This window comes from Lontra canadensis, unplaced genomic scaffold (assembly GCF_010015895.1).
Source record: "Lontra canadensis isolate GAN:19392208 unplaced genomic scaffold, GSC_riverotter_1.0 scaffold123, whole genome shotgun sequence".
Taxonomy (NCBI): Eukaryota; Metazoa; Chordata; class Mammalia; order Carnivora; family Mustelidae; genus Lontra; species Lontra canadensis.
The window spans coordinates 1,930,820-1,956,794 of record NW_022631117.1 but is presented as its reverse complement, the minus strand read 5'-3'; the positions used below and the strand labels follow the sequence as shown (position 1 = coordinate 1,956,794).

General features: G+C 42.5%; 1 protein-coding gene across 7 annotated transcripts in view; it reads right to left on the bottom strand.

The window, feature by feature from the left end:
* The window catches only part of ATP11C (ATPase phospholipid transporting 11C), a 179,337-nt gene that overhangs the window by 44,101 nt on the left and 109,261 nt on the right, over positions 1-25,975 (bottom strand). For all 7 annotated transcript variants that reach the window (XM_032841420.1, XM_032841424.1, XM_032841421.1 and 4 more), the window contains exons 7-20: positions 24,755-24,858; positions 22,588-22,638; positions 21,439-21,503; positions 21,054-21,135; positions 19,999-20,149; positions 19,166-19,363; positions 13,942-14,103; positions 13,104-13,255; positions 12,017-12,088; positions 9,956-10,029; positions 7,513-7,616; positions 6,907-7,088; positions 5,441-5,704; positions 1,730-1,904 (exon numbers count right to left, since the gene is read on the bottom strand). In XM_032841420.1, the coding sequence (XP_032697311.1) occupies positions 1,730-1,904; positions 5,441-5,704; positions 6,907-7,088; positions 7,513-7,616; positions 9,956-10,029; positions 12,017-12,088; positions 13,104-13,255; positions 13,942-14,103; positions 19,166-19,363; positions 19,999-20,149; positions 21,054-21,135; positions 21,439-21,503; positions 22,588-22,638; positions 24,755-24,858 (1,836 nt within the window). The remainder of the gene's footprint in view (positions 1-1,729; positions 1,905-5,440; positions 5,705-6,906; positions 7,089-7,512; positions 7,617-9,955; positions 10,030-12,016; positions 12,089-13,103; positions 13,256-13,941; positions 14,104-19,165; positions 19,364-19,998; positions 20,150-21,053; positions 21,136-21,438; positions 21,504-22,587; positions 22,639-24,754; positions 24,859-25,975) is intronic.

Here is a 25,975-nt window from a genome sequence, read left to right as displayed (position 1 = left end):
GATCGACTTCCTCAACTGGGGCTAACCAAGGCTCTGAAGGTTGAAGGGAAAAATAAAGAAAAGAGGAGGAGCACGTGATCGTGGTGGGGACTGAGAGTGAGAAGAAAGCAGACAGAGACAATACCCTAAATTGGGATGGGCTGCATGTGCACATGTGTGAAGTAGGGAGCAAAGTTTGTGTAAAGGACAAATCAAGGACACAGCCATTCCCTGGGTCTCGAGCGAGCAGCCGAGGAACACGAAGAGGCAACACTAAGTCTGGAACTGACATTCTAAGGTTCTCTGCACCACGAGCCAAAAAGCAAGGTGAGGCAGATCAATGTGGGGCTGGAGAAGCTGGGGAAAACGGCATATGGGGGGTGGCCCTTAAATCGGGTTTAATTACGAGTAAAATTTCTATAAGGCCAAGAGGATTTCAGAGAGAATTCCAGACGTGGAAGCTGGCATGAGCACAGTAAGTGTGAGCGACACAGAGGGAGGAGCGGCCGATTCCAGCTGGATGCGGGAAGGACAGTGAACACGGAGCACAGAGACACACGGCAAGGCCAACAGGGGTGAGCCTGAATGCCAGAGTCACCTGCCCTTCATCCTCAGGGACTAGGAACCTATGAAAATATCTGAGTAAGAATATATAACGGGAGAAGTGGTGTTTTAACAAGATTCATTTGGGAGCATGGCAAGAGATTGAAGGGGGAAGGGCAAAAGCCAGGAGACTGACAAGGAGGCTAAATCAGAGTCCGTGTGAAGTCACAGGACTTGGACTGGGATGGAATGGAAGGTTTAAGAAGACTGCAGCCGAATGAGAGCTATGACAAAAGGTACTATCAACGGGGCACAGTGACTAGATATAGAGCGAATGAGAAGAGAAGGGTCAGAGGTCATTTGGTGACTTAGGTAGCAAAAAAAAATGTGGTGCCGGTGACAAGAATAATGAAGAGAAGGGAGAAAAACATGGCCTGAAGGAGGAAGTTCTAAGATCTTGCTTGGACACTGGAATTTAATATGACAGTGGGGATTCCATACGGAGCTAACAGGCAGCTCGAGGTAAGAGATTTCGCATAAAGGAAAAGTCAGTACCAGACACTACCAATGAGAGCCCTAGAAATTCGTGTTTAGAGAGACAGGCTGTAAGTGAAAAGCAGAAGGAAGACTTAGCCCCAGTGAAAAACAGTAATTAGTGAGAAGATAACACAAAATATAAAGACACTAGGTTGCCAAGTAGGACAAAATAAAAAAAAAAAAGAGTCAAGATCGTGGACTGTAGACAGAAACTCAGGGAGGCAAGTTTTAAGGAGGACAGGCCCGGTAGTGTTAACTGCGGAAGAGAAACAAGGAGGAGAACAAAAGCCAGCGCGACGGATTTGGCAAGGCGGTCAGCGCTCCCCTCCAGGTGAGCCAACGGATGTTGACGACGTGATGGGAAGATAGAACACACGGGCTAACGTCCCTGGGGAGCGAGGGGCAGCGGGATGGAGGCAGCATGCACCAAGCCCTCATTAGAGAAATCTAGAAGGCAAGGAAGGAACGGGACAGCCAGCTTGAGGGGACAAGAAGCATGGGGTCCCTTTACACTGGTGGGCAGACCTCTGAATTTGACCGTGGAGAAGCAGCATCCTGGGAAGATGTAATAAGGTAGAAAGGGCTCTTAGAAGGAACAAAAGGGAACTGAACATTTGCACACGCGTGTACAGAAAGCCCCAGAACGGACCACGAACTCCTATCCGGTTACCTGGGCTTTCTGTAATGGCGCCATCCGGCAGCAGAGCACAGCAGTGCACTTCATGCAGATCTGCAAGAAAATGCTTTTGTAATTGTTAGAACTGGAGTCTTGACTAGAATTTAGTATGAGTGACAACGTGGAGCCATCGATGATTAATCCGTATTCTTGATGTTCTGTCCATGCTCTGGAAAAGAAAAACAATGCTGTAATTGAATCTCCTATATAGAAGATTAGAAGCCTGATTGTGTTTAAAACCACAAAGAGGAGGGTCCTGCATAAGGGCCATCATCAGTCTGGTTCCCGAACCTATGAACTGTAGAGAAGCAACTGTCTCTAACAATGACACGAGTGAGACTTTCACATGACATCTTTTGAGACTCGAGTTGCCCATAAAGATTCTAAGTTCTAAAAGGTATAAAAATAACGGACATTCAGCAGCTGGTCTCTGTGTAAGAAACTCAAGGCGAACTGTGGAAATTACAGATCAATCAGTCAAACTCTGATATGAAGTCAAATCACCAATCTGAAAACTTCTTAATAATATAAGAAAAAAGACAAAATGGCTTTGGGTATACAAATCAAAGAAGAATTTTTTTTTTCTGAATGACAAAGCCTGTCAACAAACCTAGCTTCTCAAAAATGATGGAGAGCCTAAGAGACACAGTGTTCATTAAAAACTCCCGTACAATAATGATATATGTTCCTTAAATCAGTATCATTTTATACTGGATTGGTGGTTCTCAACCATAGCCTTCCCATTAGAATCATCTGGACAGCTTTAAAAAATTGCCCATGCCTGAGGTCTATCCCCAGACAAATTAAATCAGAGTATCTTTGCCACTGCTTGTTAATTTATAGGTTTATGTTTTAGGAAGCTCTGTAGGTGATCCTCATGCATAGCCAGGATGACTAAAAGATATTAGGTGCCAGGAAGTACAAATAAAACAGGTGCAACTACTTAAGAAAAAATATGGGAGGGGCTCCTGGTCAAGTGACCAGGAGTCAAATGACCAACTCTTGGTTTCGGCTCAGGTCATGAACTCAGGGTGGTGAGAGCGAACCCCATGTCTGGCTCTGCTCTCCCTCTCCAACCCCCCTCCCACCCCTGGCGTGCATGCTCTCTCTCTGTCTCTAAAATCAATCAATCAATCTTTAAAAAAAAAAAAAAACAACCATAGGGTGGAAAACTTATAACTGAGAAAATTCTCTCAATTAACATTTCATTTTTTCATAATTAGGAAAAAATAGCGATTAATCAATCTTTCTCGGGGACTCTTGGATGCCACTGGAGCACCAGTGCAGTCGAAGTATTAGACACAGCACAATCTCATTACCGATTCAGTTGTCTAATTTCAGGCTTCCTGAAGCTTAAGGTTTAAGGGAATCTTGTTAAAACTCCTGAGACTTTTGTCCGAGTGTAGATTCGGACTCACTAGGTTTGCGGTGGGACAGGAGATTCTGCGTTTCCGACGGGACAGGAGATTCTGCGTTTCCGACAAGCTTCTAGTGATCAGGGAGCTGCTGTCCAATGGACCAAACATCTGAGGGGTGAGAGCCTCGTGGGCCTCCTCCTTCCTCATTCCACATTCCCTTGGTGTATATTGACACTGCAGTATTTTCTACTTGTCCATATTCTGCTTCATAATTTTAGAAGCATGTTTTATTCACTAATTAAAGAGATAACAATCATGTGTTCTCCTTCGCTCCTCCACTCAGAGCTCGCTTAATGTGCAGAGAACAGTGGCTCCCTAACAAATCCAGCAATATTTATAAGCATCAAGTCTAAGTAGGACACACAAGAAGAATGGGAAGAATCATTAACTCATCTTCCCTGGGAGAGCACAGAAGTATACGGGAGAGAATATATGCCACAAGCCAGATACTAAATGGCTAATAGCCCGAGGACCGAAACTGAAATGGAACTGGGCAGAATGAGGTCAAGGGAGAGAAGGGTGCTGGGGTGCACTAGGAAAGCAAGGTGCAAAGGTCATTTGAGGCGTTCGCTGCGACCTCATTCTGGATGTAATGGAGAACAGCTCGTCTGGCAGAGGGCCTTGAGGATTCAAGGCACGAGCTGCTCAAAAGAAGCAGAAGCAACAAAAGGTATTCTGGGTCTGATGCTTACTTACAGAACTTGAGGGAAGTCTGGGCCCAACTTCAAACAGATGAACCACAAGAGGGAGTGTTCTGAGATGGTGAGTTCAGTTTTTCAGAAGCCCTGGCCTTTACAAAAGGACCCCGGAGCCGCTCAATGGTGCTATGGACCAAACTGTGTCCCATGTCTCCCCTCCTTTCCGAGCCTATGTTGAAGCTCGAACCCCCAATGGGTCGGTGTCTGGAGATGGGGCCTGTGGGAGGTGGAGTCATGAGGGCGGAGCCCATGGCACGAGATGAGTGCCCTTGTAAGAAGAGACACCAGAACTTCATCTCTGTGTCGTGGAAAGACGCAGTGAGAAGGTAGCTTTCTATAAGCCAGGGAGAGGGACCTCACCGGAACTCGACTCCAGAAATAGAAGGAAGTAAGTTTCTGTTGTTTGAGCCACCCATAACATTTTGTTATGTTAGCCAGAACGGATTAAGACAAATGGATGAGTAAAATATAATTTGGACTGCCTCTCTACATACCATTTGGCTAAACGAAGGAAACATTTATGAGCGGCAATCGTAAGATCGTGTTTGCTCTCACTGACGCCCAAGTACCAGGAGGACAAGAGCTGGTCCAGAATGGGCCACAGCCTCATGAGTGCGGGGAAGTCATTTGTAAAGTCTGTTTATGCACTAGACACGAGGGTCCCGAGAGAGCATAGTTGTTAAAAGCCTGGGCTCTGGAATTGGACAGACTCGTTCCCCGCCGCCCCCCTTATTAGCTGTGTGATCTTGAGTAAGTTACTGCATCTCTCTGAGCCTTACTATCTGTAAAGTGAAGAAAATAAGACAGCCTTACTGGGTTGTGATGAAGACCAAGTGAGAATAATTATATAAAGTGCTAAATACGATTCCTGAAACAAAGGGTATGCTCAAAAAAATGCAAAGTACTTTAAGCTAGGGGTTTTTGGATTTAGTGTGGGGACATCCTGTGGCATTCCTGAAGAGACAGTTGATTTGCTGACTGCCATAGTAAATTCTAGAAACTGGTTTAGACAAGGCTAAGCATTGGTCAGTGATCTCTGGGCATGGAATTATTATGCATGAGAAGCTTTTCTCAAGACCCTTAAGTCCTACAAGTTCTTCCCAAGCAGCTCGTTGAAAGCAGAGTTGAAGTGGCCATGTTACTAACAGGTATTCGGTTCCCTTCGGGGTTCTGGGGCTTGAAAATCTACAGAGAAAACGGCTCTAGGACCTCACATTACTGGGCGACTGTTACACAGACCGGGTTCCCTGCGTTCAATTTAAGAGGCCACAAGAAGGAGTGTTTTCTCTTGACATGGACCAGGCCAGGGTATCAGGGTTAAACCCCCAAACCCTAAACACGAAGGAGCTGAACCACTTTTCTAAATCTCGAGAAATACACGATTTTCTTTTACATTAAAAGAGAGGCAGAAAGTGCCAAATAACCTCAAATGAGCCATTGGCCAAGTCCTGAGGGAAGGTTTTAACTTACAAGGATAAAACACCTGCAAAGAAAGAATGATCAATCACAGAAAACAGCCTTCCGTACGAACAGCTGGGATTTACATTTCTACCCATGCCTAAGTATAAGAAACCGATGCACTTTCTTACTTTTTAAGGCTTCTAGTACTTTTAGGAAAATCGTGCAGCAACTTCTTACGATATTCTATCAACAATTCATGTAACCGATCTTCTTTCCTTTCACTTTCTTCGATGGTTTTGGTGGTCAGTTCCAAGAGCTCCGTGCTGGTCTGAAAGAGGCGGCACGCGTAACAAGTGGACTTGGCCGTCTCCATCTTGTCGCCGGTGAGCACCCAGACTTTCAGACCGGCCGCGTGCAGAGCTTCGATGGTCTCAGCTGCTTCATCTTGCAGCCTGGGCACAAAAGGAGCCCTTGTTATCCTCAAAAATTCCCGACAGAGATGCTGCAAGAAGGCTCACGAGAGCAGTCTTACAACCCACGGCAATTCTGGAGTCCTGACATGTTATCAGCTGGCCTCCCTACACACCCCCTACTCTTTCTGGGAGTGCGACCTCTGGCGTGGTTTGACTGACTAACGTGACTTTCAAGCAGGGAGGTCTGGAAAAGTTAATGACCTCTCTTTAGGTAACTGGTATCCAATGGCAGACTCCTCCCTCTTAGCTAAAATGTTCATCAACTCACCGCATGTTCTCATTCACTGTCACTTTATTTCATTATATTTTATATCTCAGTATACAAATACTTGACACGGGGCAAAACGGAAAGGGCATTCTAGTGCGGTGTCGAGGGATGTTAGTGAATCCCCCTTGCTGAGCAGCTTTGAGAACAGGAAAGCCAACCAGCCCCAGAGAGAATTTAAGCATAAATCCAAAAGGCACGGAGAGAATACTACTTTCTTTGAGCTCCCTTTGGTCAGGGAATGAGAAAGATATTAGACTAAATGAATCCCATTAAAATTTCAAAATCTTCCAATGTGGCTGAAAAAAAATATATATATAGATAAAACTTTTTTTGGGGGGCTAAGTCTCATAAATTTGCATTTATAATTTCCTAAAAGCTCCTAAAATATTAAGAGTCTAAAATGTATTCTTTCAGACGGATCAATGCTAGAGCCCTCCAATCCTGTCTAGTGCAGCTAAGCCTGGAGAGTTAAAACAAATTATTTGAAAGTATGCAAAAACATGCTCTAGCCTGCTGAAGCAGGCTCGAATGAGCTCTCATGTTGTTTGCCCTAACTCGAATTTCCTTTCCGTTCATTTCTGTCTGCCAAAATCTTATCAATTCTATCGGGCAGCAGCTCAAAGGATGCCTCCAGCATAAAGCTCTCAAAACATCATGAGACTTATGCAGGTATTTGTGAAATAGGAAATTCAAGGTGTAAACATGCAAAAGATCTTTGAGATGACAGATTCATTCTTCTAAGCCACAAATATTTCACTTAAAAAAAAATCATTCTCATGGATGGTTCAAAGTCTGGTCTAGCAACAGATCTGAATAGAAGATTTCAAAATTTGAGAATAAAATTACCAATCTGGACAGAAACCACTCTAAATGACTGGTCATTAAAATGACAAGAAAATAATTTTGTAATTACTTGTCTTCCACTGCAGTGGCTCCAATTAAATTCATGTTTGTCTCAATATCATCAAAAACTTTTTCCATTTTTTCTTCTCTGTCTTGTAGGGCCATTTTTGCCTCTATGAGCTGTCTGTTAATTCTTTCATAATCATCTGGAGTGATTTCTTTGAAGGCTACACAAAGTGTCCGATATCCATCCTAGAGAGAAAGAAGATCTCTAGTTATCCAAGGAATTAGGAAAAAAATTCCACAGTCCCTTTAAATACCCTCATTTCACTGTACAAAGAAATTCTGATATATGTTTAGTTAAAAGAAAAAAACCACTAACAGATTGCAAGTAAACAGGTAACATTCAATTAGGTTCAGAATAACAAAATACTAGCTCTTAAAGAAAAGAAAGCAGAACATAAATGAAAGATTCTTGAAAAGTCTTCAAGTCTGCAAATTCTGCACAGAAATATGCTCCAGGATAACGTTTTACATTACAGTAAGGAAAACAGTATTACTAAATCCCCCAATATAAAAATAGACTATAAAAAAGAAGCTAAAATTCATTTAAACATTTAAATAGAAATCCCATCAAACAGTCATCTTTAGCATTTCTAGAAGGATGTAGGCTTACCATGGCATTACGTTCCACATGGGCTTTTGTTAACTCAATTTCATGATTTTGTACCCTGGGGAAGACCGCGGAGTCTGCTCCTTTACAAAAGAGAAGGATGTCTCCTAAAATAAACAAAAAAACAAGGGCTCAACTTAGAATTTTAAGACTGGTATTGGGATTTTAATAACAGGAACTACTTTTTAAAAAGATTTATTTATTTATTTGACAGAGAGAGAGATCACAAGCAGGCAGAGAGGCAGGCAGAGAAAAAGAGAGGAGGAAGCAGGCTCCCCGCTGAGCAGAGAGCCCAATTCAGGGCTGGATCCCAGGACTCTGGGATCATGACCTGAGCGGAAGGCAGAGGCTTAACCCACTGAGCCACTCAGGCGCCCTTAAGAACAGGAACTATTAAGGCGGCCTCTCCCACTCAGCTACTGTGGATCCTGGGATGAGACATCTCGACCTTCACTCTCGCAGGACAATGCTCATTACCTCTGAAGACCAGCATGGACACAAATAACTCAAGAGCGTACAACAAGTTCCTCTGCTAAAGTGTACTTCCTTTCAGGGAATCATGGGAGACTGTACTTATGTCAAGGAGCTCCTTCTGAATTCTCTTTGAAAACGCTGCCAAGCATGTTTTAAAGTGCACACGTGGCATTCTACTGATGTCAAGACCAAACCCAAGCACAAATAAAATAAAAATCATTTTGAATGAATTACAGAGGTTGCTTTAAAAACAGTGGCTTGGGAGTTTGTACCAGAAACTTGAAAATAGCACTGTAGAGTGCTGGTGTAAGTGCGGCTTTCTGTCAGTCCATGCAACCAGCAAAGGAGTTGCCGTTGAGCATTAAGAAAGACACTTTATGGGGCGCCTGCGTGGCTCAGTGGGTTAAAGCCTCTGCCTTCGGCTCAGGTCATGATCCCAGAGTCCTGGGATCCAGCCCCGCATCGGGCTCTCTGCTCAGCGGGGAGCCTACTTCCTCCTCTCTGCCTGTCTCTGCCTACTTGTGATCTCTGTCAAATAAATAAATAAAAATCTAAAAAAAAACCACTTTACCCATATAAAGCAAAATGCTGAGTTCAAGAAGTTAAAAAGAAGTGCAGCTGAGGTCAAGGACCTTGGCAGACCACTTCCCCAGATGTCTCATCATTTGCAGTAGAATGCGTAAGTGCATACATACAGACAGGTAAGATCACCAAATATCTCAAATATTAAGTGGTTTTCTCTTTTAATTTTCTCTCACACATCCACAGTGTGTTTAAAAGCCACAGGACAAATTTGGCATTCACAGAATGAAATCAATTTCATGACCTGGCAGTCACACTGCAAAGTATGAATAAAGGGGGAAACGTTCCCTCAAGAGTCTGTTTGTATCTTCCCATTCTCACACTAAGGAATCTGGGATAGATTTAACACTAAAAGTGGGGCGCCTGGGTGGCTCAGTGGGTTAAGCCTCTGCCTTCAGCCCAGTTCATGATCTCCGGGTCCTGGGATCGAGTCCCACATTGGGCTCTCTGCTCAGCGGGGAGCCTGCTCCCACCCCCACTGCCGCCTCTCTGCCTACTTGTAATCTCTGTCAAATAAATAAATAAAATCTTAAAAAAAAACACTAAAAGGTAAGTTACTAGGATATAAATCAAGGAAAATTTGAAAAACCACATAGAGACAAACAGTCACAGTCTCTCTCTCTCTCCTTGTCTGTCTCTCTCTCTCTCTCTCTCACACACACACACACACACACACACAAACGCACACACACAGAGGCATCTGGGAGCCCGCAAATAAGGCAGGAGTGCTCCCCTATGGCTCTTGTTCTATCCAAGCAGAAGGTATGTCAGCTACGATGGCTCCTCCAAAGGATGAGGGGAACCCTGGGATGATGGTACCGGTTCCAGTGCCAAGGGCAAGCTTCCCCACTTGATCAAACAAAGAGCCCAGCATGCTGGAGTGAAGCCACCACATCCTTTCCCAGCAATCTGGTCCTTAGTCATCCTTAGCCTGCCTGCTCCCTGGGAGTATAAAGCAGTGGGGAGTGAGGAAGGGAAGCACAGAGAGCCAGCAACTCTCCGTACTCAAGAATGCTAGTTAATCTCAAACCATCCCGTTGTACTGGGCTGCTGCATGTAGACATTACTGGTGATTGGTCAGTACCATGAATTATAAAAAAGTCGCCCTTTCAGTTTCTGCCTGGACACTCAGGACTGAAGAGTAGAGTTCAGTTTCAGAGAAAATGCATATACTGTCATATGAGGGCTCTGCTTCTGACAATTTGGCAAACTGAACATACGTGCTTATATAAGCACATTAAGGCGTACACAGAAGTTACTGCTTTGCATGACTTTAAGGTAGTCATCTATTACTACGTGAGATGTTTTCCTTCCTTAAAATAACTGATCAACATACAAATATACAAATGGAAAAAGAGAAAAAGTCAAGTTTTTATTTAAAAATGTATACCTGCTTGAGTCTTCACAATGACACTCATACGACGACGGACAGCGTCAAAGTTTAAGGTGTGAAGAAGTTCATACCTTTATGAGGAGAAAAATGAGAAAGAGAAAATACCTAGACCACACTGGGGAAAAATAACCCACCACAGAAACATCCTGAATAGAATTCTCCCCTTCTGGTAAGGGTTGCTGGCTGAGGGCACAGCTGTCACTTTCTGTTGGGACTCTGACATTTTTCTGCGCTTAGAACGTGGTGTCAGAGCATGCCAGCGTTGGTTAAGGGATATCTGTATCCTCCCATTAGATTACTGCAAATGATAAGGACAGAGTGACGACATAGGACTGGCAGACAAAGAACTGGCCAGACAAGCCATTTCTGGAGGGGTCTAGAAATAGTCCCATCATGCCAATTATTTTAATCGTCGATGGGGTGCTTACTATGGGTCGAGCACAATGCTAGGTACTGGGAAACAGACATGACTCTGCCTGAGTTCCTTCCCTCAAGAGGCTCATTGTGTGATAAGGGAGGTGGAGGGTAATGAAAGGACTGCGTTCTCAATCAGCCACACACTGTAATAAAGGAACTCACAGGGGAGATGTGAGAGCCCAGAAAGAAGATATCTAAAGGAAGGCTTCCTGGAAGAGGTAGTGCCTCGGCTGTGGTCTGCAGGAGTGACATGATGAAAAAAGGGTGGCATGGCATAGTGAGTAGAGAAAAAGGCATGTGCAGAAATAGTTCACTGAAGCTTGAAATCTAGTTGGTGGGGGCACAGCCAGAGGGGGAAGCAAGGGCCGGGAGCTGAAAACATTGTGGTCCATTTCCGAGATTTGGAATTTTATCCTACGAGCAACAGGAAGTCACTGTAGGGTTCAAGCAGTGGAATGATATGATCAGATTTGTACTGGGCTAATAAATCAGATGAAAGAAGGCAGAAGAGTAAAAATAGGGTTAATTATTACAAAGACATGGGGAAATATTTTTTGAAAATGAGCAACTTGGACGCAAGTAGTTGACCTAAGAATATTTACTATGAAGCCTGTTTTTGATGGGACTGGGCAGGGCACCCTTTCTGGGAGGTGTGAAGGAGATCTACACGGAACGTATCATTTGGTGTCGACCAGATGGGGGCACTGTTGTGAACCGCCTAGAATCTGGACTCTAATCATGATCCGGGTTCCTGGCAGTCAGGCCAAAGAGCATTTGTCTGGCTTTTTTTTTTTTTTAAATTTTATTTTTTATAAACATATATTTTTTTCCCCAGGGGTACAGGTCTGTGAATCTCCAGGTTTACACACTTCACAGCACTCACCATAGCACATACCCTACCCAATGTCCATAACCCCACCCCCCCTTGTCTGGCTTTTAAGCATCATTTCCCTAAGGGGTCCACTCCCCAAACACATCTACACATATTACAGGTTTCTGAGATGGGTCTCCTGAGAGGCTAGGGGCCAGAATAGAAGTCAGATAAGATAATTACATTTCAAGTTCAGATGAAGGAATTCAAATTAATCACAGACCCTAATTAAAATCTGCTATTAAGCCAAGGCGGTTTTGTTCGTTGGGCTCTCTGTAGGAGGAAAAAAAAAAAGATCCAAAACACTGCTGCCTCAGGGTACTTGCCCTGGGGCTCACATTTGAGTGGGGGAGAATAAGACAAAGCTTCTGACACCAAAGCTGCCATGACTGGTTGAGCCTGCCATCCCAGAGTGACTGGCTGGGTTCTGGACAGCAGAAGGTTTCATACAAGTTCATGGATTTTTCTTACAGCGTGTGCTGGAGACCTAACATTAGCATCTGTGTTTCAGAAAGAAAGTCCAGGCAGATTCTCTTTCGGGCTCTTGGACCCACATGTGAACCAAACAATTTCCATCTCAAGTCCCAGTTACTACCACTCTAGAAAAAGGTCTTCCACTCCAGCTACATTTACATAAAACTCCAACCCGGAAAGCAGAGTCTTATCCATTTATAGATGAAAGAAGTTTCCTTTGTGGCCCTTCCGAAATCCACCCAAGGTTGACTGTGGGGTTAAGACGTCACAAACATCAAACACACCACGCTACTTACTCTTCTATTTCTTTTCTTTGGTTCTCTACTCTCATATGGCCGTTCCGAATTCCTACAAAAGTGAACCCGTACCTGTTGAAAAGCAACAAAAAGACCTTTGTGGATCTCTAAAGAATGATTAATTTTCCCTTGCAGTGGGGCACACCTGCTTATTGTTTTCTTCTCTTTTGTGTGGAAAAAAAAAAACCAACACAAAACAGTCTATAACTATACTTCCCTTTACTGGCTGAGACGACAGGAAAGAGGAAGTCAAAGCCCAGTCACGACTTGTAATCAAGAGGCAATTTGTAATTCCAATTCTGTAGCAGACACATCGGGTGACCTTTTAACCACTTAATCATCTCAGGCCTCAAGGGTAATACAGGACTGTCGGTTACAAAGTGACGTCAAAACTGCTGAGAGCGCTTCAGAAATAGCATGTGTTGTATAGAAAGTGGCCACTGTTGCAGAATTTGCAGAATAGAATATGAACATTTGGACTTCCGGTTGGTGTTTATCAGCAGTAATGCAAGTCACATCTACGCATTGCTATTTTCTTTTTGGCCTTAATTGGCTAGGTTTGGGAAATTTTTCACAAACTTTCAGAGAAAGCATTTCGGCTTTTTATTAAAGAATATTTATAAGATAAGGTTATTGGAGCAGAGGAAAAAACAACTCTAATCCTCCTGTGATTTCCTGTTCTCAGAAGTACAAGCAGTGCTTATTCCTTTTTTTTTTTTTTTGTAGCTCTTCAAAATTGTTCATGTACTTCTCTACAACTTACCTCAGGGTTTTTAAGACAGCCTTCTTGAGGTATGACTGATATACAAAGAACTATACTTATCTAAAGTGAGGAATTTGAGAAGTTTGGACACGTGCAAATACCTGTGAGATCTTTACCACAAGCGAGGTAAGAGACCTATCCAACCACTTTCGAAGCTTCCGTGGGTCCCCGCGGTGTTCTGTTGTTTGTGGTAAAGCCCACTTAACATGAGCTCTACCCTCTTACCAGACTCTGAAGTGCAAGCAACTGTGTTGTTAACGACAGGTACAACGCTGAATGACACGTCTCCAGAATTTATTCGCCCAACCTAACAGAAGTGCTTACTTTTTAGCTCCTTTCACCAAAGCGATCTCATCTGGTGAGGAGGACATGTAAGTTAACGCAGCTGATTCCGTAGGCCCATCAACAATATCATTTGTTTTAACTTCTACAGTGTGACATAAGCACAAGGCACGCAGAAAGAGCTCTTCTCGGTTCTGTTGAAGGGTAACAGAAAAATGACTCTATTATTTTCCCTTTGATCACCTGGTAGTCAGCGAACAGAGAGAAGGTATTAATGTGAGAAAATGTTATAACCTCCAGCAAACCGAGTAGCTGAAATTTCGAAATCCCTAATACTCAGATGAGCTCTATATCCTCCCTTGTACCTGACAGCATCCCCGGGTCTCAGCTAACATACCCTAGGGGCTGTGTTCGCTCATTCAGGCTACCGTGCTGCCACCGAATACTAAATCGGTGAATTCTTTATGGCCTGAAAAGAGTTCATTCAGTATCCAATTCACAATCTGGCGATAGCTCAGGTGCAGGGAGACCTGGGTTCATTTAATGTCTAGATACTCCTGGGACTTGAATGACTGGAAAAGACTTCACTCTTGGAGCAGCTCATATTTTTAAAGACAAAGCATCAAGAATTACGATCAGACAGACAGGCAAGTGAAATTTTTGCCCCGAAGCCATTTTCCACATCCCTCCCTATTTATAAATGCTGCTTATTAACGATCTCCGGAGGTGTTAGTGAAGCAGGGAAGCTGAAGTCAAAAAAGCAAAGGGTTATTCCAAAGTCGGTGTCATGCACTCCGAGCTCTTATTTCTACTATGCGAAGTTAGCACATGCACACACAGAAGGATCTCTCCGGGGAAAATGTAATTCGGAAAATGCCACCTTATCTGCTTTGTCAAAATACGTTAAGGGTCCATCAGTCTGCGAGAGACCATCAGTGTCCTGCGCTGCACCTTTGTATTTGTGTCCATCTATGCAGCACTCAATGAATTCCATGCTATTTTCAGTGAGTGTTCCAGTCTTGTCTGTGAATATATAGTCCACCTAAAAACAAGGACACAAACAGAGGCAGTGTTACCTCCTTCAGCGTGATTAAGTTTTCGTTAGGCTGTAAGGCGGGGCTCTTCTCCTGTCCGTAGCAGAGCACTAAGACTTCTTGTCAAATGTCAGGTTAATTACAAAAGCACTATTACGAAAAGAGCGGCAAATGAGTAAGAACTTTTTTTAATTAAAGAAAATTTAAGTAAACTCCACACCACATGTGGGGTTCAAACTCACAATGCCAAATTCAAGAGCCGCAGCCTCCACTGACTGAGCCAGCCAGACGCCCTCAAACAAGTATTTTTAAAGGCAGTGAAATAGTATCACATGTCCAAGGTAGATGCGCTCAAATACAAAAGATTAACAAGAAAAATGTGGCTATTTTATCAAACTAAGAAACTTTCAGTTTATTACTTATTTTGATGTAAAAAAGTTCTAAAATAAAAGCCCATTTTCTAAGTGGGAAGTAAGAACAGACTGACCCTTTTACACACACACACACACACACACACACACACACACAGAAAAATATTTGAGAGGAACTTAAATTTACTGCGATGTAACAAAGTTTTTCCTTGAAAAGTAAAATTTTTGATGAATATACTGGACTGAAGTAAAATGCACTGTGTTATATACTACAGATAGAATCAAAGAGTATGGATGGTTAGGGAAAATAATAATATCAAGTTACTTAATTAGGAGACACAGGAAGTCTTTAATGTTCAAAAACGTAATTGAAGTTTCTTTCCACACACTGTGTATATTTTTAGATACTCCTGAAAAAAGTTTCCAAGTTAAAAAAAAAAAGCTTATAATAATAGGTTAAAATATAAGCAAAAAAAAAGTATAATATAAGCATTCTTTCATAAATAATGGAAAAAATAAGCGATGAAATAAATTTTCCATGCCAAATAAACCATTTTGAGCATTTCCATTTTATCTCAGTTTTTATCTCTTCTATTTATAACATCTGGCTTTTGGAAACCCACAATTTTATCCTCCTTTTTGGCAATTTATGCTTAAATAGTTAAAATTATGGGCTGACAGGAACAAGCATAAGCACAAGATGAAGGTTTTCATTATGTAAGGGAGAAAGAGATGAACACCAGCAGTAGTTGCTTTCTAATTATTTTTCAAAGCTTTTCACGGTAGCAGCACTGGCACAAATATAGCATTTCAATCTTCCTTTTTTTGCTCTGTTAACCAGCCAAGTTTGAATTCTCCCTTTAAATTAATTCAAGTGCTATTATTCCTGTATCGTCTAGATTTTTCCAGTTCAAATAAAAATCTTTGGGACTTTTTTTTCTGATCAAAATTATTTACTGTCATTTTCCCCTGAAGGTTCTCCCGGGTTACTGCGCCTCCTACATTTGGATCAGCATTAACCCACTTAGAAATCTTAGAAAGCGCCAAAGGTGGTAGTTTAAAAAAAAATACATCGTGCAATTGTTTCCCTACGCAGAATGTTCTGTGCAGTATGGATCTGCGTAGAATTGATCTCGCAGGTGTAAGGCCAACAAACTATACCCTGACACGGTCAATATCAAATTGCAGTGCACATCACTCTCAACTGGAGGGCTTGCTAAAACTCCGATTGCTGGCCTCTGTTTCCCCAGTTTCTGATTCAGCGCTCTAGGGCAGCGCTAGGTAATGGACATTTCTAATTAAGTTCCTAGGTCATGTGGATGCTGCCGGTCCAGGGATTGTACTTTGAGAACCACTGCTCTAATACATGCCCTGTACTCGGCCAAGGGGGAGGAGAGGATCAGCTGTTACTAAAAAGGGCTAAAGAGTGAGAAGCTGCCTGCTTGCCCAACTCACAAGAGCCTCTTCCTCTCTAGTGGCAGGTCAGAGGCTGCTGGAAAGGCACTTCTCTATAAGCAAGCTGAAACTCATCATGTTATGGATGCAAAGCCTAAAGCTAGACAGCTGTTCTAGGGTGAAAAGAGCCCTGAACTAACGTTCACGAATGTATGGAAATGCCTATTTTGTAGGTCAAAAATTTCGTATCATTCAACTTAATGGAACATTCGCTCTAGTGTCTTGGCTTCACCACCTACTAACTTTGTGACCTTGGAAAATTCTCAAGTCTGTATACTTTAAATATTAACCTGAAATAACCAAGCCTGCTGTGAAGACTGGAAAAGAAAGTACAATAATAAATGTTTACAAACTATAAGGTATTAGATAGATGCTGACAGTCATTGCTGTTGCCTTGACCAAAATCACAGTACTGGACTCTTTCCATCATCTCACATGCCCTATTTTTTCTGATCAATTATGGTCACATTGCTATAGTTACGTATGATATGTATGTTTTCCTAATTGAATGGTGAACAACTTGAGGGTTTCATGTATACTTTGTAATAGTAACCTCAGTACCATCAACATATTCTTGATATATAGCGTAAGTTTAATACGTAACAGTGCGATTGAATTACTGGAATCAGAGTATATACCCAGACACACCATTAGGCGTTGCTGCAAGACCTGAAGGGGCTGTAAAGCAGGAGGCTACCCCAAAATATTTTCAAGATGGATTGAAACCATTTGGTTGCCTAAAAGACTGATGCCTGATCATAAAAGACTCCATTCTTTTCCAACCGAACAGTCTACTTCCTTTTTTCTACCGATGTACTTATTTTGGGGGTCGGGGGAGAAAGAGCAAGCTTGAGAGCACGCACACAAGTGGGAGGGGCAGAGGGCGAGGGAGAGAGATCTGGGGCTGGATCTCACAACCTGGAGTTCACGACCTGAGCCAAGACCAAGAGTCGGTTGCTCAACAGACTGTGCCACCCAGCTGCTCTTACTTCTTTTTGTTTCTCAAGTCAAACACTGTCCTAAAGGTATCTTCCCATTTTTAAAATATCAGTGTGGGTCATTTTTTTAAAAGTAGGCTCCATGCCCAGCACGGAGCCCAATGCGGGGCCCAAACCCATAACCCCGAGATCAAGACCTGAGCCAAGACCAAGAGTTGGCCATTCAACTGACTAAGCCATCCAGGCACCCCTCAATGTGGGTCATTTTAAAAGAGATTAAGCAAGTATTTGCAATGGTATCAGTGGGACCTAATTGACACTGCTTTTTTATAACATAAAAAGTCATACAGATCTGAAATTATGATTCATCAAGGAGGAAGCTGGTTACACTCAATTTTGTGCGTACTGGTCCACTGAATAGTAAATGGCCTAGGGAACTATTTCAAGACTTCTTTGCATTTTCATTCAGGTAGTTTCCACACGTATAAGCTGATAATGAAGGCAAGTTGTTTTTACACCATATAAATGAAAGTGGTGGTCTGGCTATTAACTCAGTGCTTTGACTAAATGACAGTCACAGCCAGAAAGGCAGGTTTTGGTAGGGGAAAGAAGTGGTGGCTGAAATGAAAACTCCAGTCTCTTTTCAGTGATCAAATTTACCAGATCATTACCCAAAGCTCTACTTTGCTTTCTGCAGTGTGAATACAGCCTGAATGCTAGGAGTAAGCTTACCTTCCACTAGGTAATATGGAATCTGCTGAGGTGGGGGTCTGGAAGATTTAAGAACCTCATTTGAGTGGCACCTGCCTTGGATATCCTTCCTGTCTCTGGACAGTGTTAGGAGTCACATGCGGCATGATGGCCGCTCTATTTGCGGTGTCCTGGGGCTATGGCCACATTCATCCTTGGGTAGGTGAACCAGGCACGGGATCTAGATGAGGTAGATTTACTCAACTAAATCACCTGTCAGGGAGGGAAAGTTTACCAGAGGTGGCTTGTAACTCATTTTTTTTTTATGCAGTAATGGCTGTAATCAATGCTTTTTATTGGGACCAGAGTAGTTCTATTCAGACAGCTCTGTTCCTGGATGAAAAGTGGTTTACAAAGGCTAAGTAAGGTCAGCTGTGGCAGCTGAAGTCACCTTCAAAAGAATCTTCTGGGAATAATATCTAAGGGGAAAAAGCATTTGTTCATTCAATTCTTGTTCTATCCTTGGTGACTCAGTATCTCTGTGGGATGCAGATTCCACAGTCTGGGATCCTGGAGTCATGTTGTCAGCTCTCAACAAAACTGGCATCTGGAGTGTCCTTTCCCCCTTGTGCCTGTAGTTGTTAAGATGGTACTTCGGTCTAGGCACGGCTGGGTGAAGAACAGAAAGAGTGGGGGCCGTGGGGGGCTACATTCGGGAGGAGGGTTTTGAGGGGTAGATGCAACTTGGCACCATTTAAAACAACTGTGAGGCCCTGTTCCAGCCGCACAGTTTCATTAACCGAATTTGCATCTCCCAGTCATAGAAATGACATTTCCACAGCCTTGACATTCTAAATATCATGAGAGTTAAATGAAAGCCAAAAAATTCCCCCAGCCTGTGAAGAGCATTACGTGACACACAGTACATCCAGACAAAGGGAAGAACTTTCTCAATACTGATGAGAAAATCACCTACAAAGTCACCATTTGAAGAATTATAGCTAGACCATACCACACTGGGAACAAACGCACCTGCCTTAGAAATGAGGCCAGAGCCTAGGCCGCATTGGTGTACAAAGCAAAAAGCATTCTGAGGAGCACATGCCCTCACATTCTGACTTCATTTAAATTCCTGCCCTGGAGTTAACAACTCTGCTTGCTACGAAAGTATTCTGTCTGATCAGAAATGTACCAAGACAACATCAACAGGACAACTCTAGTCAATGCTGCTTATGGAACAAAACACAGTCATAGAAAAGCTTTACTGACTACCCCAGAGTCTATCCCCAACTGGTAACAGATGCTGAGGAAGACCAACTACATGTGCCTGTTCCAAAGCAACAGCCCATAATCTAACAACATCGCCAGGTGAGTTGTAAAGAAAATTTCCGTCACATTCAAATTTAATATATAATGTGGGCTACTCCTCAAAAATGCCAACAAGATAATGAATGCTACAGCTATGAAAACACTGCTTGTCTTTGTTATATGCCTGGATAAAAGAATATCTGAATCACATTTCCCAACGTGAAATGGTCACATACATTGGTAAGCCAGAGTATAAGAACAGATATTTTCAATACATTAACTTATTTCAAGTAAAAATACATTCTAACCTGACCAAGTTCTTCATTAAGGTCTGATGTGTTAACCAGGGCTCCTTCATTAATTTCTTCATCATAAAAGTCCTTATCCCATGAAATGAAGAAGGAGCCCAAGAATTTCTGCATTTCTACCGTGACATACATGGATACGGGTATGATAAAGTTGAACAGAACCATAAATGACAGGAAGTCAGTGAACATCTTCAAAACCTAAAACAAAAGAAATAGTTTGCGCTGATTAGATACACAGTTCTAGCCAACAAGTACAAGATAAAGAACCAGTTAACTTTTCTTTTTATTTCAATGCTAAAAGCACTGCTGTTGCTATAAAGTTCCTAATGATACTATCCCGTTGGCCAAAGTTCTCATCACAGTATGTGAAAAGAACATTTTAAAAACATCCCCAGTTTTATCATTATACTTCAGTAAATGTACCTCTTAACACTTTTTCACTTCCTTAAATTCTCTGCCGTCCCCCCAGTACAAACACAGGATCGAAGTTTTTGGGTAGGCATCTACTTATGACATATTCCAAGCTCATGTATAGTCACACAGATTCTTGGGTACAGCCAGAGACATATAACCAGAGATTCTTGATCAGCTGTTTCAAACTCTTTAACTAAAGAGCTAAAAATAAGCACAGATGCCTAAAGTAAAAGAAAAAAATCCTATAAAACCTCTTAAATGTCTAACAGCTTGGGGCTACCATACAACCTGAGAAAACTCGGAAGCCAACAAAAGGTATCATTATCTAAATAACATTTCAATAAAGGGTGGCTCGGTCACAAAGGGCTAGAGTTAAAATTTTTAGCAAGAGTTAAAAGTTGCAGCATAAAACTGATTACCTTCAACGATTCCCGCTCTTTCTGAGTCTTTTGGTTGTACCAAGGTTCATCATTATACGGGGTACTTTGCCAAACGTACTTTAGAGTAGTGCATACTGCAGCTTTGGTCAGTAACAGAAATAAATACACAATCAGGAAGGCATTAATGGATCTGAAAAAGAAGATATTATGGATTTAAAAACTATATAATTATTTAAGATATCAACCATGTAAAAATTAAGCCATTCAGTATCCTAAATCCTCTCCTGTGGACGATGGGTAAGCACAGTTATCACTGCAGAAGCCTTACTCTTGGCTGGTAAAGTGGAAAAGCCAGCCCTGACCTCCTGACCTGTTTGCTGGTCACCAATGCTCCCCAAAATGCAGTGGCTGACTAGCTTAATGCACTTACAAAAAAAAAAAAAAAAAAGAAGGATCCTATAAAGTGACAGGAGACACACACATGCATAGACCGTACCTACTCACCCCTTAAAGAAAGAGTAGGTTGTTTCCATTTCCCTAAATCCCAAGGGTTTGCAGTAGAGGGTGGGGGAGCCAGTGTGAAATCCTCATACTTAGTGTGGACTCCTTTGATCTGCAAGCAGGCCTATGGAGAGGGTGCCACCGATACATGGGATATCCACGGCAATGACAGTGAGGTCCATGCTGGAACAATGGGCTTGAAGCTCTAGCAGGAGACCATTACCTACGTCGTTGATCCTCCTTACATACAGCAACTAGAGGACCCCAAACCACTCTCCAGCAGCTAAAGGGAGCAAAATTCTAATTCAACTAGACTTTGCCCTTGAAGAGCTACATGAGCTTAGGTAAGTCACCCGGCTCAGAGATCACTGCTTCCTGTGCAAGGCAGATAGGCTAACAGGAGTCCCACCACGTTGCCGCTCAGAGGATTAAACGAAATCAGACACACAAATCACTGAGCACAATTCTGGAACCTAAGTGCTCAATGTGGTAGCTGCTATTGTATCGGATGTTGTTTCTTTGTCACGGCTGTTATTCGGAATTACCGAAAACTAACTACATCACAGTTCAAAGAGATCGTGGTGCACACTAACTTTTCAACGGCAGAACGCTTCTGAGATTTCCCTTGGTAGTTCAAAGCCATTTTGGTTTCCATCCCAGTGTAAACAGCAACTCCTAAGGCATAAAAGAAGACAGGGAAAACTAGGTCACAATTATGACCGCCAGCCAACTTCCCACCAAGCTATATCTTAACCTGAGTCTAGTCACCAGCTGACGCATCATTTATAATATAATTTTCATTCTATGTACTTGATTGTCATATTTATAGTTTATTTACCATCTTATAAAGTCCTAAGACCTAAAAACAGGCTTAGACTGAGTGGCAAGTATCTGCCATGTCCAATGTGTAACATGCACTATTTATGCACAGGCTTTACAAAGCATATTTCTGATAAGGAGATCTTAAAAACTGTTCACCATATATCTTCTTGGTATTTTTTAGTGTAGCTCCTTTCAACAAGAGATTCTCAGGTCCCAGAGACCTAAATGAAAGATGAACACAGCTTATCCAAACAGCCCAAAAAAAATAGCATCATCAACTCTGGGGACATATTTTGCCCTAACACACCTCTAACTCCAAGGGGTTCAGAATGTATCTTTCCACTTACATCATATGCTTACGCCCCAGGATGAGCCGAAAGATCTTTCCCTCTGAACCTCCTTGAGGGTACAGCACAGTTGGAAGCAGAGGTAAAGGGTGGGGGGCACACAGATAAAAGGATTCTGATTCACAGACAGCAAGAGCGGTATAGAGCGGCAGACAGCAAGGAACAGAAAGAAAAGGTGACAAAAGACTGGGAAAGCAGCCGTCAAGGTGGAAAGACATACTGACATATTTAGAGTGTAAACCTGCCTTTGGGGCAATCAATGGGCGGCCAGCGTTTAAATTCCTTTTGAGCGTGGCTATAAAGGCCAAGTGGAAAAATTGAGGTAATTAACTGGATGATAGAAGAGGGAAGAAAACAGCCCTTTTTATTTGAATTAGTTCATTAAAAATGATTAGCCCTTCATTTTCTTTCAGTCCAGGTAATTCTCTCGGCTTTTCATCTACTGCCTTATCCCTCATTTACTCTCCCTTAGCCACCACTCTCCAGGCGTACCCCCAATACAGTCTGCCACTGCACAACCAGAACAGATGTGGGCCCCCCAGGGCCCGGAGCTCTGCGATTTCAGACACCCTCGGCATCATTCGCAACACCGCCCGCCTACTGGGATGCCGGCTAGTTAATCCAGGTTTATTCACCTCTCCAGCCTTTTCTATACAGAGAAGTATTTGGGTATTTTAAAGGGCTTTTTTTAAAAAAAAGATTTTACTTATTTATTTGACAGACAGAGATCACAAGTAGGCAGAGAGGCAGGCAGAGAGAGAGGGGGGAAGCAGGCTCACTGCTGAGCAGAGAGAGGAATGCGGGGCTCGATCCCAGGATCCAGGGATCATGACCTGAGCCGAAGGCACAGGCTTAACCCACTGAGCCACCCAGGCACCCCAGGTATTTTAAGGGGCTTTAAAGAGAAATATACCCGCCTCCTCCCGAAAAGGACAGATGAAAGGAAGGACAAACTAACCTGGCAACCGCCTCAAGACTATTACTATAGATACTGATTCGCCCAACAAACCTGCAAAAAGAACACAATGGCAAATGTGTCTTCTATATCAAGGTAAAGATCTATATATACCACGTAAATGGGAATGAATCAAGATACAGATAATACAAAAGAGGTAAGACTGAATGAACTACAAAAATCCATTATATTTCTGGGAAAAAAAGTTATGCTGAACCAACACAATGTGTAACATTTTCATATAATTTTTAAAAATAATAGCATGGGTTATAAGAACACAAAGATTCAAAATTGATTTTCAGACTCTACTTGGCACTGTGCGGGCACAGAACACCCCCGCTCATTTATACGTTCCACAAATAATTACCCTCAATTCTGGATGCATGTGAAGAGAGGTTTCTGGCGCTAACACACAACTTAAACCCCTTAGTTCAGTGGTTTTTTCGCTTGTGCGTGCACCAGACCCACTGGAGTGCTTGTTAAATGGGGCACTTTGGGGCCCCACCCCCAAGCTTCGGATTCAGGTGAGAATCTGCATTCCCAACAAGTTTCCAGGTGATGCTGTGCTGGCCCAAGATCACCCTTTGAGAACCACTGCACGAGTCTCAGGGGGCAAACATCTGATGACCATCTCGGAAATGTCCAACCTCTCTCTCTCGGCTGATCGCAATACCGAGCTTGATCTGCTCACTTAACATGGCTAGACACACGATAATGTGCATTTCTCCAAAAATGGGGTAAGGCGGCCTAACTCTCCTTAACAAGAGAGAGTTACGCATATTTTATAGTTTGCATCATCATTGTTTTTCAGAAAAAGTGAACTGTGATTACTACGTACACAAAGTATGGTGGTCTGCTCATTTATTCACCACGGGTTAATTGTGCCAGTGCTATGGTAGGTGCTGGGGACCCACTAGGAAGCCAGAAAGACATGTTCCTCCCACTAAAGGCAGACAAGTTAACAGGCAATTACAATGTAAATGATCACCGCTCAGGTTGTGGAAGCACAGGTGTTCTGAAGTCACAAATCAAGGACACTCAGTCTAGTCCAGACAAATCAGGAATAACCTTCCCTGCCCTAAAATTCTCCTTCATATTTAAGGTAAGTGAAAAGTTTAGCAGCTGCCATATGAACATGCAGAAAAGCATCCTGGTCTCTAACACAGGCAAAATCGGCCACCCCTTCTTCTGTGACTCCTTGGGCCTTTCGGTCTGCTCTGTTATGTCGCTGTACTATAGGCCTAGCTTTAATCAATATTTATCTGCCTTACAAAGTCTGAGCTCCCTGAAGGCAGGGAACAGCTCTTTTGTTTTATGATCCTAGTTCTACTCTCAGGGTGCATCCGGAATAAAGGAGTGATGGGAAGGAGGGAAGGCACTGTTCTCGTAGTGGCATGAATACTCTGTTTTTCCACTACTGTGCGCTGGTGTTAAGCCACGTCCAACCATTTGGCCCCCCATTATGACCAACAGAATTCGTTAACAAGATGCCTGGCACGGGTAATTGAGGCCATCTGTAAGAGGGAATAGAATAAATTAACTGGCCCACGTGGGGATAAAACTTGTTACTCTACCCTTATTAACAGCATGCTCTAATCAACCAAACTAACCAGTCTGAAAAATCAAATGCCAAATTTCTGAGACCCTACAATGACTGTTCATCAGCAAGTCTACTCCAGAAAGCCCGAGTAGAGTAAAATAGAGGAAATCTCAGTAGACAAAAAGCAGCCTATTTGCAATACTGAGTTCAGCATAATCCTCGTAAAAAAGGATAGTGTATGGCCCCATATCCCCTTCCTCTTTTTAATGTTGGAGGACATATCCAGTGGCTTATTTTTCTTTTCATTAACTCTGATGAATACACGAATCTGACGGAGCAGCCTTAAGGTGTAACACAATCTTAAAACGCGATGGATAGTCGTGTTTACAAATAACAAAAATAAAAGAAAAATCACAGGTAAGGTGTCTGGGCCTACAGTGATTTATCTTGGGCTGGTAGTGAACAAGGCTGATTTGATCCATTTCCCTGCCAGAAGGAAAGAACAGCTCATAAAAACACGAACGAAGGAGGGCTGGAAAGTGGTGGGTGTCTCTTCACGATAATGGTGGCAAGGAGCAGCAGAGTCAACAGACTATCACACAGGGCAGATCACAACCAGGGGATTCTTACTTGTAGAGGTCCGGCTGCGGCTGCTCACATTCGATTGCTGCTCGGAGAGTATCAATGGACTCAGCTGTACATAGTGCAATGGTGTCCCGTACCGCATAATGTGTCTAGATGAGGAAAGCAGAAGAAAAAGCAAAACCAAGACAAAGGGATTCTTTTCATCATCGTACACCCACCTTATTCTGGCAACACAGTATGTTTTTAGTAAGAGGCTTTGGCAGAATAATACAAATATTGATGCATGTTTCCCACTAACTAAATTTTATGGTATTATTCTTCGAATATATTACAAATAATTAGAAAGATAACCCCGCTGCAAAGAGATTTAGAAGATAATGAAAAAACTAAAAGCTTTCCCTGATAGTGACAGCAGAGAGAATTCCATTTGTAGCATGCATATCCTTAACGGAAAACCCAACGAAAAACTTAATCCATTTACTTTTTCTCCTATTTATAGAACTGAGCTCTGTTATTTTGTTCACGAGAGGATACCGTGATATCAATGTATACATATGAACTGAACATAAAGAACCCTTTGGGTCATAAGAAGGCTAACATTTTGCCAACTGAAAGAAAAAATTCATTAATAGTTCCACTACACAAATAGCATAATTAATCATATTGAAAATGCCCAAAGAGGCTACATTTCATAGGAAGAGCAGCGATATGATGTGTTTTGCTTTAGTCAGACAGTTAGCATATTCTACGAGAGTATATTATGCACTTGATTTACCCAGAACTCAAGGCAGGCGCCAATAAACCCATTTATAAATCATCAAAGGAGGGCTAACACAGACTCCTAGACTGCACCACTTATGCAGAAGGGAAAGCTGTCGCATGGTCTTCTGGGAATATTACGGAACTGCCTGAGTTCTATTTAAAACTCTCCCCTGATTTTGAAAACCTATGTACTTTTTAGCAGATCTGATCGGATCAACTTAACTGAACAAAGAAGCCACTTAAAAGTTTTCTTCCTCTAAACAACTGTTTCCCCTATTAGGGCATCTTTGGTAGATTTCTTGATTTTTATCCTTACATTTCCTCAAATTTAATTTTGCTTTTGAACAGTTTAAAAGCACTAGTTCATCGCCATGCCCTTGACGTACAGAATTAGTCATCTACCAGGCATTTCAGTTCCTGTTTCAAATACTGAGTTCTGGTTCTCGACTCCAGATTGAAAAAACAAGCAGAGAAAAGCCCTCAAGGATACACACAGAGGTGAAC